Source organism: Periplaneta americana, chromosome 4 (assembly GCF_040183065.1).
Source record: "Periplaneta americana isolate PAMFEO1 chromosome 4, P.americana_PAMFEO1_priV1, whole genome shotgun sequence".
Taxonomy (NCBI): Eukaryota; Metazoa; Arthropoda; class Insecta; order Blattodea; family Blattidae; genus Periplaneta; species Periplaneta americana.
Genome location: NC_091120.1, coordinates 24,315,194 through 24,329,112, shown reverse-complemented (window position 1 = coordinate 24,329,112; position 13,919 = coordinate 24,315,194). Strand labels below are relative to the sequence as shown.

The 13,919-nt window shown below is 33.8% G+C and overlaps 1 protein-coding gene across 9 annotated transcripts in view; it reads right to left on the bottom strand.

The window, feature by feature from the left end:
- The window catches only part of cnc (NFE2 like bZIP transcription factor cap-n-collar), a 406,452-nt gene that overhangs the window by 127,798 nt on the left and 264,735 nt on the right, over window positions 1-13,919 (bottom strand). For all 9 annotated transcript variants that reach the window (XM_069822992.1, XM_069822989.1, XM_069822988.1 and 6 more), the window contains 2 exons: window positions 10,009-10,163; window positions 3,479-3,676 (listed from right to left, as the gene is read on the bottom strand). In XM_069822992.1, coding sequence (XP_069679093.1) covers window positions 3,479-3,676; window positions 10,009-10,163 — 353 coding nt within the window. The remainder of the gene's footprint in view (window positions 1-3,478; window positions 3,677-10,008; window positions 10,164-13,919) is intronic.

The window sequence follows — 13,919 nt, the reverse complement described above, 5'->3', positions numbered from 1 at the left end:
AATTTCGGAATATGGTAACACATACTTAAATAAAGAAATATTCATGTTATGTTTTAAGCAGTTTTTATGCTTTTGAAGATAGACGACTGGTAACATGTGATTATCAAGCGCATGTATCACGATAGGCCTACTTCAAATGAGGCATTCAAAGAGCCTGTTAACAGATGGTCACGTTAAGTGCCAGGATCATTCATGACATTTACCAGTCACATATCTTAATAAGTCACAACTAAGATTCTTCTTGGGTTCGAACCTATTCTATTCCTATACTGTTAATCTTGAAATGTCCATTTTATTTTGTTTAACTTCTGGTGAACGAAATACGAGAATTTGATAATAGAACCATCATTTATGACAGTACTTTAAACTGAGAGGGAACAGAAAGGATTGTGAACATTATAGGGGAATTAGTTTATTAAATACTGGTTATAAAATATTTGCAAATTTAATAAAAAATAAATTACATCAATATTATGAGAACATTTTGGGTGAAGAACAAAACGGATTTAAGAAAGATACATCATACTGTGATGGCTACTTCACAATGAAACTTTTGATTGAGAAAAATCGAGAATTCAATATAGAAACAAACATTGCAGTTCTGGACTTCAAAAAAGCTTTTGATCATTGAATATATTAGTAGAAGATTGTATCCCACAACAAATTGTTCAGAATATTTATAATATAATATATAAAGATACTTCAATCTCAATTAAAATTGCAGATAAATAGTCAGCCTGGAAGATGGTTTCTTCTGGTGTCCGACAAGGATGCACACTGTCCTCTCTTCTATTTAACATATATATGAATGCCATGATATGTGAATTTAGGAAAACAAGACAGGGTCACATAACAAAAACCGCAATTTAAATTTGGACGTAATGTATTTGCAGATGATTTAACTCTGCTAGCCTGTTCAGAGGACGATTTACAAAGGTCCATATACAATTTGAAACTCATAGCAGATAAATACTCTATGGAAATTTCTACCGACAAAACTAAAATTATGGCTTTTTGTGGCAGAGCCCATTCCTAGCAAGATTTATATTAATGAAAGTATTTTGGAAAGAGTTAAAGAATTTAAATATCTTGGCTACAAATTATCTTTCTTAGCAGATTTAGACATTCATGACAAAATTTTACAGTATAATAAATCCATGACATCATAAATAGAATCATGAAACCATCTCTAGTTCAGCGACATACCCACACTCGTCTGTATAAAATCTTAGCACAACCAGACCTGTGCTACGGAAGTGAAACATGGATTCTAAAGAAATATGACGCAAGTAGAATCACTGCTAGTGAAATGAGATTCATGTGCCGAACAGCTGGCTATACGAGGTGGAGCCATAAAAGAAATGACATCTTAAAGGAAATAAACTCTATACTAGCAGACATGTCACTATCAAGATAACTGGCATCAGCATGTGAGGCGTATGTCTAAGACTAGAATCCCTCGTGCAATCCTGCAGTACCAATCTAGAGGCAGGAGATCAACTGGACGTCCAATAAAGAGATGAGCTGAAAACTTCTGTGGATAGTAATAGTCCTTCTGGGACTATAACCTGTATGGCTGATGATGATGACTTTATCTCCGCTCTATACTACTCCCGAGCCTAACTATGCAATACTTGTCTACATTATTCTTGTTTAGAAACATTCTCAGTTACAATCTACTAATCCTCCTCTACTAACATTGCTATCTTTCTTTACTATTATCCCTAATTTTCTTCTACCTTATTTCTTTGACCAATATTCACTAATTATATACTTTTCATCTGCATTACTCTGTTATATTATTAAGTGTTCCAATGTTCGAATGTTTGTAATACTTTCTTGCTATCACTTGTTCAATTCACTTATCACTTTTTCACTTTCTTGGTTAACTTTTATGGATCACTCACCCTACTTGCACTCCTTTCTACCTACGCCACTTTCCGTTCCGTATTCTTCCTCTCTCTACTATATGAAACACTCAATATTCTTTACTTACTATTGCCAACTCATTTTAGCCTAACTACCTTCACTACTAACTCAATATAAATCTCCAGATATTGTTGCTGAAATCAAAGCCCGTAGGTTGGAATGGTTAGGACATGTAATCAGGATGAATGATCAGAGAATACCAAAAAAGATTCTAAACACAAAACCAGAAGGCAGGCGCAATATTGGCAGACAGAAACTAAGATGGTTGGATGGAGTGGAGGACGATTTAAGGACTCTAGGCGTGAGAAGATGGAGACAGAAGGCTCTGGTTGGACAGGAATGGACCAAGATCCTAAGGGAGGCCAAGGCTAGACTACAAGGACCGTAGTGTCAAAGAAGAAGAGGAAGACCTTCACTACTTTTCTTCTCGCTGGTTTATTCAATTCATCTTCTCCCTAACACTTATTCCTCTATCTTATTCTCAGTTTCACTTCATCAACACTTACTGATCGAATCTTCACATTTTTTGATCACATCTAATATCTCCGACTAGATCAGATGAAATCTAATTGATCTATTTTATATTATTTATTAATTATTTTTGAAGACAAGACTGAGAAATAATTGAAGAGTATAGGGGAAAAAACAATCAAAGTTACAATGCTCTTAAGGGAGATGTCATCTTCTAATTCAGTACATTACTGCAAAATTTATTGCTGTTCTTAATGAAAAAGTAGGAAAGGATGACTATATCCAGGGTGATAATTCTCCTTTACTAGTTTTGATAAGAAAAACACTAAAGTTTACAGTAATATACTGAAATTGGATGATGGCACCACCCTTATGAGAATTGTGACTTTTGTTTTTCCGCTGTACTCTTCAATTGCTCTGAATTTATCTGAGAAATACCACTACTTAGTAATTATTGTTATGAATGTTGTAGTGATTTCAAAATGTCTTCAGAAGTGTAATGTGACAAATTTGAGTGTTGCATTAAACATTTAAGTACATTCGTTTGAACATAGGGCACATTCACACAGTGCTTCGGAATCAATGGTGTGCTCCAGATTTTTCTTTCTTTCTAAGAAACTCACAAAATCCTAAATAAGAAATCTATAAAACCATAAAATACACTAGCAAAGCTTTGAGTATCGGTATTTCATATTCTGAAACTAAAATATCAGGGATGTGAAGTGTAGGCTTACTGCATCCTCTGACAAGGAGTCTAGAGACCTTCCGCTTATAGAATCACATGCAGGCATATGCTTCAAAAAGAAATTCTACGTCACTGTTACACCTCGTTTAAAGGCTAGAAATGCCAGTGCTTGACACGCCCGTTCTATATATTAGTTATGACTTCGAACAATAAACATATGGTCCATCTCGAAGTTCGGCTCTCGTTTTTCTTTTATCAACTACTGTAAAAATTATGTTGGTATTGTTACACTAGTTACAATTATTAACAATCTAAAAAATATGTTGGTGTTGTTACACTAGTTACAATTATTAACAATATATTTAAACTACAAACAAATGATATTTTTCTTACCTGAAAAGACCGAGGATGGGGATGGTGAAACTGCGCTGTTTGAATCATATCGCTCAGAATTCCTAACTCTTCATCAGAATTATCCAAAAGATCGTCTGGTTCAGGTTTTAATTCTTCAACACCAATATCCTTCGCAACTGACGAAGTTGCTGTTGAAGACCCAGACTGTGGTGCAGGATCCTGTTTGATGGATTTCACCTGGTACAAACAAGAAAGACTCGTGATATAAATTAAATGTCTATAATTTGAAAGTCAAAAAGCATTAGTCAAACATACTTAGTGTTCCAAAACTGTAAACTTTTAATAAAGCAGCCTATACAAATCATGATATTTCACCTCTAAAATCAGAATACATTTTACATTTTCTTTTAAATAAAAGTAATCTACGAAGACAAAAGTAAAGTTTTAATTTGTAAAAGTATTAGATTAATTGCAGTATTCATGTAACAATGCACCGGTACTTAGTTAAAATTTTTCAAGTGGTCAATTAATCTCACATTCTGACTACTACAGAAGTACATAATCATTCATATTTAAAGTTTTCGTAAATGATAAGCACATGAACGCCAAGTCGTAGCGCTTTGTAAAATCAATCAATCCAGTCAGCCATGGTAATGTCTTAGTTAAACTATTTTATCACAAATTTGGTTCACTTAAAGTAACTACTAATTTTTACTCCCTTTCGATTTTTTTTTCACTGGACCAAAAATATAATTTACATGAAATAAAAATACAATTATTCATGGAGCAAAGACTGATCCAGTAACCTGTGTCTTGAGGTAACTTCCACAAAATGAACCAGCTCCAGTGTACAATAAATTGTTTTTCTTTCAGTAAGCATGAAGCGATCGGTTTGGAAGTAAATCCCGAAAAGACAAAGTATATGATTATGTCTCGTGACCAGAATATTGTACAAAATGGAAATATAAAAATTGGAGATTTATCCTTCCAAGAGGTGGAAAAATTCAAATATCTTGGAGCAACAGTAACAAATATAAATGACACTCGGGAGGAAATTAAACGCAGAATAAATATGGGAAATGCGTGTATTATTCGGTTGAGAAGCTCTTATCATCCAGTCTACTGTCCAAAAATCTGAAAGTTAGAATTTATAAAACAGTTATATTACCGGTTCTTCTGTATGGTTGTGAAACTTGGACTCTCACTCTAAGAGAGGAACATAGGTTAAGGGTGTTTGAGAATAAGGTTCTTAGGAAAATATTTGGGGCTAAGCGGGATGAAGTTACAGGAGAATGGAGAAAGTTGCACAACACAGAACTGCACGCATTGTATTCTTCACCTGACATAATTAGGAACATTAAATCCAGACGTTTGAGATGGGCAGGGCATGTAGCACGTATGGGAGAATCCAGAAATATAGAGTGTTAGTTGGGAGACTGGAGGGAAAAAGACCTTTAGGGAGGCCGAGACGTAGATGGGAGGATAATATTAAAATGGATTTGAGGGAGGTGGGATATGATGATAGAGACTGGATTAATCTTGCACAGGATAGGGACCGCTGGCGGGCTTATGTGAGGGCGGCAATGAACCTTCGGGTTCCTTAAAAGCCATTTGTAAGTAAGTAAGTAAGCATGAAGCAGTAATATAGTGAATGTGCATCTAAAGATCTGTGTAAAAATTTATATCGGTTAAGGTGTATTTTTTTGTTAATAATTCTTCATAAATACCTAAAATGAATCAAACACTGTTATGAAACTAGTGTTTATGTGTGTTTGTGTTCATGTGAACGAAACAGTGCACATATAACATGAACAGAAGCTAATCAATATCCTGTCTAAAATGTCTTGCATGTAAGGCAATCATCACAAATTGTTATTACATGTTCCTCAATGGGCATACATATTGTTAAGCTTTTCAACATATTTTTCACTTCTTCTTTCATGCTGTCAGGAGATTATTTCAAAAGAAATTCTCAGGTTTTCGACAGCTTCAAATACTTGGGGTATACTATAAGCAGTAACATGAGCTGCTGCCAGGAAGTCAAAAGGAGGATAGCAATGGCAAATGAAGCTTTTAATAGAAAAAGGAGCACCTTCTGCGGACCTCTGAAAAAAACTAAGAAAAGACTAGTGAAGTGCTTTGTGTGAAACATGACACTCTATTGGGGCAGAAACATGGACATTATGACGAAGAGAAGTGACTAGAAGCATTTGAAATGTGGATATGGAGAAGAATGAAGCATGTGAAATGGACAGACAGAATAAGAAATGAAGCTGTGTTGGAAAGAGTGGGTGAAGAAAGAATGATGCTGAAACTGGACAGACAGAATAAGAAATGAAGCTGTGTTGGACAGAGTGGGTGAAGAAAGAATGATGCTGAAACTGATCAAGAAGAGAAAAAGGAACTGGCTGGGTCACTGCCTGAGAAGAACTGCCTACTGAAGGATGCACTGGAAGGAATGGTACACAGGAGAAATGTTCGGAGATAGAAGAAGATATCACATGACAGATGACATTAATATTTATGGATCATATTCGGAGACTAAGAGGAAGGCAGAAAACAAGAAAGATTGGAGACTGCTGGGTTTACAGTGAAAGACCCGTCTTAGGGCAGAAAACTATGAAAATTAGTTAAGATTCATAGCTTAGGTAATGAATTTCGTGAAATGGGAAGTATTCAAGATAAGAAACGAAAAAGACAATGTACAGTGCTTGCAGAAAAAACTCGGGATGACATTGGACACCAACTGGAAAATTCATCTAACAAATCTCTTCAGCATTTTTGCGAACATATGGGAATTTTCTATATTTCCATGTGAGAGGCTATGAAGCTACTTAAGATAAAACCATCTAGACATATTGTGGTGCAAGAACTTATACTGGGTGATCCAATACTTAGGATTAGACTTTGTGAATGAATTTTGAAATAATATGGTGAAGAAATTGATTCTAATCTCATTTTGTTTTCAGACATAGCTTGGTTTCACTTACACTCCTGTGATTATACACAAGTAATGTGTGGAAAATGAAGGTAGACAGTTACAGCGTCTACTTGCATGACTTGAGTGAGTAACAAACTTAAAATAATAATAATAATAATAATAATAATAATAATAATAATAATAATAATAATAATAATAATAATAATAATAATAATAAATATCAGCAGTAGGTACAATTTTGTTAGACAGTCGTAGGATTAAAGTAAAAATTCACCCTTTCCGTGTATCAGGGAGTTATGAACATTTTATATACAAATGCAAGTTTTCCATGTAATAAGAAGTTATGAACATTTCATATAAATGGAAGAAGGGACCATAAAAAAAAAACATACATGCAAAAGGCAAATGAGGCATTTCAAATATGAAAAAATTCTTAAAAAAAAAAAAAATACTTCGTAAAAACATGTTATCGAAAAAACTTCCTTAGTCATCTGAAATGAATGATAATACATGGAGGGTTATATTTGTATAGAATTTCCCTATCAACGAGGGAGCAAAATGGGGGAAACAACAAGGGCCGAAGAGAGGGAGAGAAGGGGCAGACAGAAGGAAGCTCGGGAAAGAGAACAGAAACAGAGGGTTACAGATTTTGTTCAGTTCAATTCGTTTCTTTTTGTCATGGTGTAGTTTTACTGTCTTGTTGTTTAGGTTCCATGGTTCTGCAGCATCTCAGAATTATTTGTGTTTTTTTATGTCTCCTTATGTAAAAGTTGAATTCCCTAGCATCTAAAGTATCATTGTCATCACAGCTGTCACCATCATATTCTTGTCATCATCATCATCATCATCATCATCATCATCATCATCATCATCATCATCATCATCATCATCATCATCATCAAGCAGTCTCAAAATATACATTTTGCTGGACATGATTCCTTTTCAGTCACACTTTCCTTAAGTCTGGATGTCACAGAAATTGATCTTGCCAAGATGTAATAGGCTTCAAATTTTTTGGGTGTTCTGAATAACAAAGAGTTTGGCTATTTGGTTACTGCTACTAAATTCCATTGATGTCACAATTTAAAATGATTACTAATATATCAAATTTCTTTTCAGACAAAATAACGTAAGATCTTAAACAACATATTTAAATTTACATAGTGGGCCTATCTGTTCAATAACTGTTCTATCATACAAAGTGACAGTCCAACTTTCACAACCATACAGAACAACTAGTAATGTAACTGTTTTATAAATTCTAGCTTTCAGCTTTTTTGAGAGCAGACTGAATGAAAAAAGCTTCTCAACCGAATAATAACAGGCATTTCTCATATTTATTCTGCGTTTAATTTCCTCCCGAGTGTCATTTAAATTTGTTACTGTTACTCCAAGATATTGCAATTTTTCTACCTCTTCAAAGGATAAATTTCCAATTTTTATATTTTCCATTTCGTACAATATTCTAGTCACGAGACATAATCATATACTTTGTCTTTTCGGGATTTACTTTCAAACTTATCTCTTTACTTGCTTTAAGTAAAATTTCTGTGTTTTCCGTAATAGTTTGTGGATTTTTTCCTAAAAAATTCAAGTTATCTGCATAAACAAGCAGCTGATGTAACCCGTTCAATTCCAAACCCTGTTATCCTGAACTTTCCTAATGGCAGACTGAAGCTTTCTATATGTGAAATGTCATTCTTTTTCCTTTTTAAGTTAATTTTCTAGTTTTGTAATAAAACTGTTTATGCACAATATATTTACATGAATAAGAATTCTGATAGTCTTGACACCAAATATAATTAAGTAACTTTCCATATATTTGTAACAAGTTTGAAACACACATTAGGAATTGATATATTTTTTTGACAATCAGGAACAATTCTAAATTTGTTGTTTTCAGCAACTGAAAAGGGCACTTTACTGTAAAATTCTTTAAATTTACTTATTTACATATGAAATTTTTATAAATACTGTAATAAATATAGACCAAAACCTGTTTTTAAATTACTAACGAACCTATATATTGGTTTACTATAACACGTTTGCAATGATACAGTGCTGGACGAATTTCACATAACCTTAAAAACAATTAAATTTATTTTAAATGAATACCTAAAAAGTAAGTTTTATTGTGAACAATATTTCAACATTTTGCTAATTTTATATGTCTTCGTTTTGTGAGTTGGGTAAAATAAATGGCATATTCTTCTCAAGCTACATACTTACTGTATATCAAGTAACTTATTATAACAGTTCCACTAACATCTTAATGAGTTACAGTCATTCACTACTTGTACCTTTGTAATTAGCCTACACAAGGTTTTAGTATGAGAAAATAATTTCTTATAGTGTCTGCAACATTGATACTAAGTTACTTAAAAACTGACATAAAATCAAGAATTGAAACTTACCGGTACATTCTACAACGAAATTTACGTAACTTTTTAGTTAAAAGACATATTTTCAATTGTACGAAATTAATTTTATATGTTTATATGAGAAAATTTGTCAAATTTCTTTGTATCAATATGAAACGAGTAAAAATAAAAGAGATGCCCAGTGATTTCAGGAGTAAATAATCAATGATAATGTAATATTGTGTTCTGCCTACTACAGAATATTACTCGCTATAAATGCATTAAAATACAAAGTAAGAAGATTTGGTACAGGCAAAAATGTGTAAACATATAATGAAATAAATTCTACTGAAAAATGTAATGGTAATGTGAAGGTTATGTTCCTAAAAAAAATTGACTATCTCACGTAAAATCTATACTAATAATAAATCTGTAGCAGAAATTTACTGGTAATTTTAGATTTTCCAAATTTTGCAAAATTTTGATTGGACTGATATTTAATGAGATAAATGAGTTTCAAAATTACAATAACAATGCCATGTAAGGCGGTGTAATGAAATAGAAAAATGACTTCGTCTATGAGGGCCCTTGGACAACAACAATCGAAAGCTATGAAACATAGCCTACAGAGAATGTTTCTGTGTTTGTATGAAGTAATATCGGAAGCTAAATTAATCGATTTGTATAATTAATTATTAATTCACCATTTGAAAGTGTAGTTTCTCTAGATGGACATAATGCTATAATGTTATTACAGTAACTTCTGAGTGAATCGAGGTCAGGTAAGATTAAAATAGCTTCTTATGCACAGAAAACTTGATAGGCTATTCTATACATTCGTTTCCTGTATTTCCTAAAATAATTTTTATGACCAAATGAGTGGTCTCTGGATCAGAATGATCGCATATTAATTTTTTAAATACAATTTAAATTAAGTAACATAATAAACGATTTATCCTTCTATCAAACACGAATGTTCCCTGGATCAAATGTCCTATTTTAATTATGTAATTACTTTATATTTATTTCTAACGGGTGCAGCAGAGTGCACGGGTACGGCTAGTGACTAATAAAGTTAATGATATAATTTTACAATCTGAAACAATGTCAGTCTTCTTGTATATTATTGTTAAAAAAAATTGAGTCACAAATGAATATACATCAGAACATTATCTTACTCAGTAAATATAAAGAAAAATATTGCTGTATGTTATTCTACCAAGTGGTGTCCGAGTATAACAAACTTATGAGTAACGACTATTGCTTACCTCTGTGGAATCTTCATCCAAACCAACAAGTTGCAATGCTTCTTCCAAGGAAAATCCCGGCAAGTCAATTAGAGACGATGGCTCTTCTTCAGCAAGAGCGCTGCTACCAGGGCTCAGCTCATCAACAATGCCACCAGGCTTGACGACATATTCACCTGGCAAAGGCAAAGAAGAATGCATGCAGATAAAAGTACAATCAGAAGCAAGTAATGCGGCAATAAAAACATTTGATATTACTGGAAGAAAATTACAAATTGCTTTCTGATTTTTTATCCCGTCCTTCTCTCCCACTTCTGTAAATTACATTATAGTTCTCTGACAATGCAAGATATAACGAAAATGCCTCCGAGCAATTGCTACATGTTTGTAAGTCTTACAAACTACATATGTTGGATATAATTTTGAAAATCTGTTGGGGATGAACCATTGTATTCTATGCAATACTAATTTCATATTTTGTAACTCTTTTATATAATAACGAATAATTGCAAAATGTGGATTAATTTGTGCAGTGCTTAAACTCTTCATTCTTCACTGCATAACACATAAATCAAAAGATCGAAACATCTTGGTAAATTCACATAATAAAAATAATAGATATACGTATTAAAAGGATAGCGAAGAAAGACGAAAGTAGATTCGAAGCAAGCAAAATGGAAGTTTTGAGATGAGTTGCTGGGTAAAATGAACTTACCATAAATATAGTAACAAAACCAGAAAAGAATATGTTCCACACAAATCAGATGAAAATTCACTACAAAAAATGGGACAGAACAAAATGACAAATTCAAGATTATTCAAATAAATTTATCTAATATAAATGGCCTGCACGCATTGTATTCTTCACCTGACATAATTAGGAACATTAAATCCAGATGTTTGAGATGGGCAGGACATGTAGCACGTATTGTCGAATACAGAAATACATATAGAGTGTTAGTTGGAAGGCTGGAGGGAAAAAGACCTTTGGGGAGGCCAAGACATAGATGGGAGGACAATATTAAAATGGATTTTATTTTTTTATTTGAGTAGGTTGTTTTACGACGCTTTATCAACAGCTTAGGTTATTTAGCGTCTAAATGAGATGAAGGTGACAATGCCGGTGAAATGAGTCCGGGGTCCAGCACCGAAAGTTACCCCAGCATTTGCTTATATTGGGTTGAGGGACACTCATGGAAAAACCTCAACCAGGTAACTTGCCCCGACCGGGAATCGTGGCCAGACTCGCTAACCGTTACTCCACAGGTGTGGACATTAAAATGGATTTGAGGGAGGTGGGATATAATTGTAGAGAATGGATTAATCTTGCTCACGATAGGAACCAATGGCGGGCTTATGTGAGAGCAGCAATGAACCTCCGGGTTCCTTAAAAGTCATAAGTAAGTAATATAAATGGGACTTCACAAAAGACAAATAAATAGGCTACACTAATTTGATATGATATGATATGATATGATATGATATGATATATGATATTTATTTGTCATTCAACTTTACAATTCACAGTTATGGTGGACCTTCACATTTCTGTTTTTCGATCCACCATCCCTTTAATACATATAACTCTTTTCTATTAATGTATTCTTTGCCGAGATTTTCTTGATTACTTTCTAATGTTCTGTTACGACTGAATTGCTATATGTCCTTCCCTCTCTATCCTCTTCTATTCTCTCCCTCCTACCTAGACTGTCTCCCTTCCATTTCTCGCTCACCTATTAAATATTGCATATTCCTTCCTTAATAATTTGTGCTATTTATTTATTTTCTTCTCTACCCTCAAATCCTACCTACTCTTAATCATTGTTTTCCCACTATTTTCTCCTACATTACTTGCTGACTTTTCCGTTTACTCTATTTTACAACACTAACATCACTTTTTTTTTTCTATCCTCTGATTATTTACATATTTATCTCTTTCTTTTCGCTTCGCTCCTAAATTTCCTATTTTATTATCCCTTTCCATATATTTATTTCTATAATACTCCTACAGTTATAGTACCCCTCCTACTACTCTCAACCCATAACATTGAAAAACATGACATATCTAATTCACTTAATTACACTCGCAATTTCTCTCTCATTCCACTTCATATTTGTTCAGATGATTTTTTTTTTCACTTTAATTCTCTTGTATTCATTGCTAATTTGATATGTAACATTCAACACTGTCAGATACACGATGAAAATGAGAAGAGGAGGAGAAGCATGATGATGGTGATAGTGGTGGTGGCAGTGGCAATGATGATGAAGAAACGAAAAGAAAATGTAAAATGCTAATATGCAAGGGGAGACACATGTGTATTACAACCTACATAAGACTTCAGTACCATATAATTGTCTTTTAATACTCAAGAGTTTTTTCCCCCCCTTTTTTTTTTACGGAGGAAGGGCCCGAAGGCTTGCACTGCAGCCTGAGGCTTACTTATTGTGCTTATCACTCCTGTTCTGTGAATGATATTTGTCATCAAATGGTCACACTCTTGTACTTATATAGCACGCTGCAACGTGAACTTAACCTGGACTATAGTAATAATTATGATAATGATATTTGAAGAAATTATTGCAAAATAAGTCCGAGGTCCAATGCCGAAAGTTACCCAGCAATTTAGGGAAAACCTCGTAAAAACCCAACTAGTTACCTTGTTCCAACCAAGATTTCAACCAGGGCCTGCTCACTTCACAGTCAGATATGCTGCTACTTCACAACAGTGGTGCTTACATTTGCTCATTAATCCTATTGTGATTTCCAACCTACCAGGGGCGGCTTTTGGGGTAGTGCCAGTGTGCCATGGCACCACCAATGAAAGAAACAAAAAATAATATCCTAAAAAGCAGTTTAATAGTTTATTTCTACACATTTTATTCATATTTCATCTGAAAGAGCGCGCGCACAGATCGGGACGCACTCTTGCAGCATTTTTCCGAATGTTGGAGCCACTTCGGTGTGGCACTGTCTGCGTCCATATAACACTGTACAAAAGGCTACTGATTCTAGTCTATATGCGTTTCTTATGGCAGACTTTGAGCCGAATTCAGTTTGACTCAGTAGTTAATATTCCGCCTGCTAGAGCACAGTAATGCAGAAATTTCGCTAGATGGCAGGGTTGTTGGAGACATTAGGCAGCAACCATCAACCGCAGACTTGCACGAAAACACAAGTTAAAGTTCCGCGCCAAATGTTAATGTAATGTTGCCAATTCAAAACTAATGCACACAACTTGGATTTGAATGTGTAACTATATTAAATGCAGAGATAGTCATGGTTCTTTTTAGAAATATAAATATTTTTTCATATTATGTAAAACTGTTTGTTAATGTTGTGTAATATTTGCTTTATTTTGCGGCAACTAAATATTGCTACACTGTTGCTATAGTATTGATGCTTCTGTTAACGATACATGAGATCTGTGCAGGACATGAACATGTGTTATTCAGGCCGCTGCCTTGGATTCATCGGCCTGTTAAATAAAGTCCAAACGTGTTCATTTATTATCTATATCACTGTTTATCTCGTGTGTTTTTGCCAGTATTTTTACTAGTTATAAAAGTTATTTGTATTTGACTAGCAATACTGTGAAAGTTTTGCCTTATCTGTATCTGTAAATTTCGTTATTAGTTTCGGAAATGTTATTGTAACTGTTACTAGATGCATTATTAACTGTACACCTGGTAAAATAGCTGGTTTAATTAATGTTCTATTTAACATAAGGTAAACGTGAGCTGCGATTATCAATTTCACTAGGGTAATTTGCGTACAATCTTTTTTTCATTTTTGGCACCACCACCAGAATGCCTCACCGGCCACCACTGCAACCTACCGAAAAATATAGCAGCATTAAAATTAGAACTGCTCAGTGATTTAAAATAATGCTTGTTTGAACTCATGTTTACTTGCAATTACAGCGTATTTC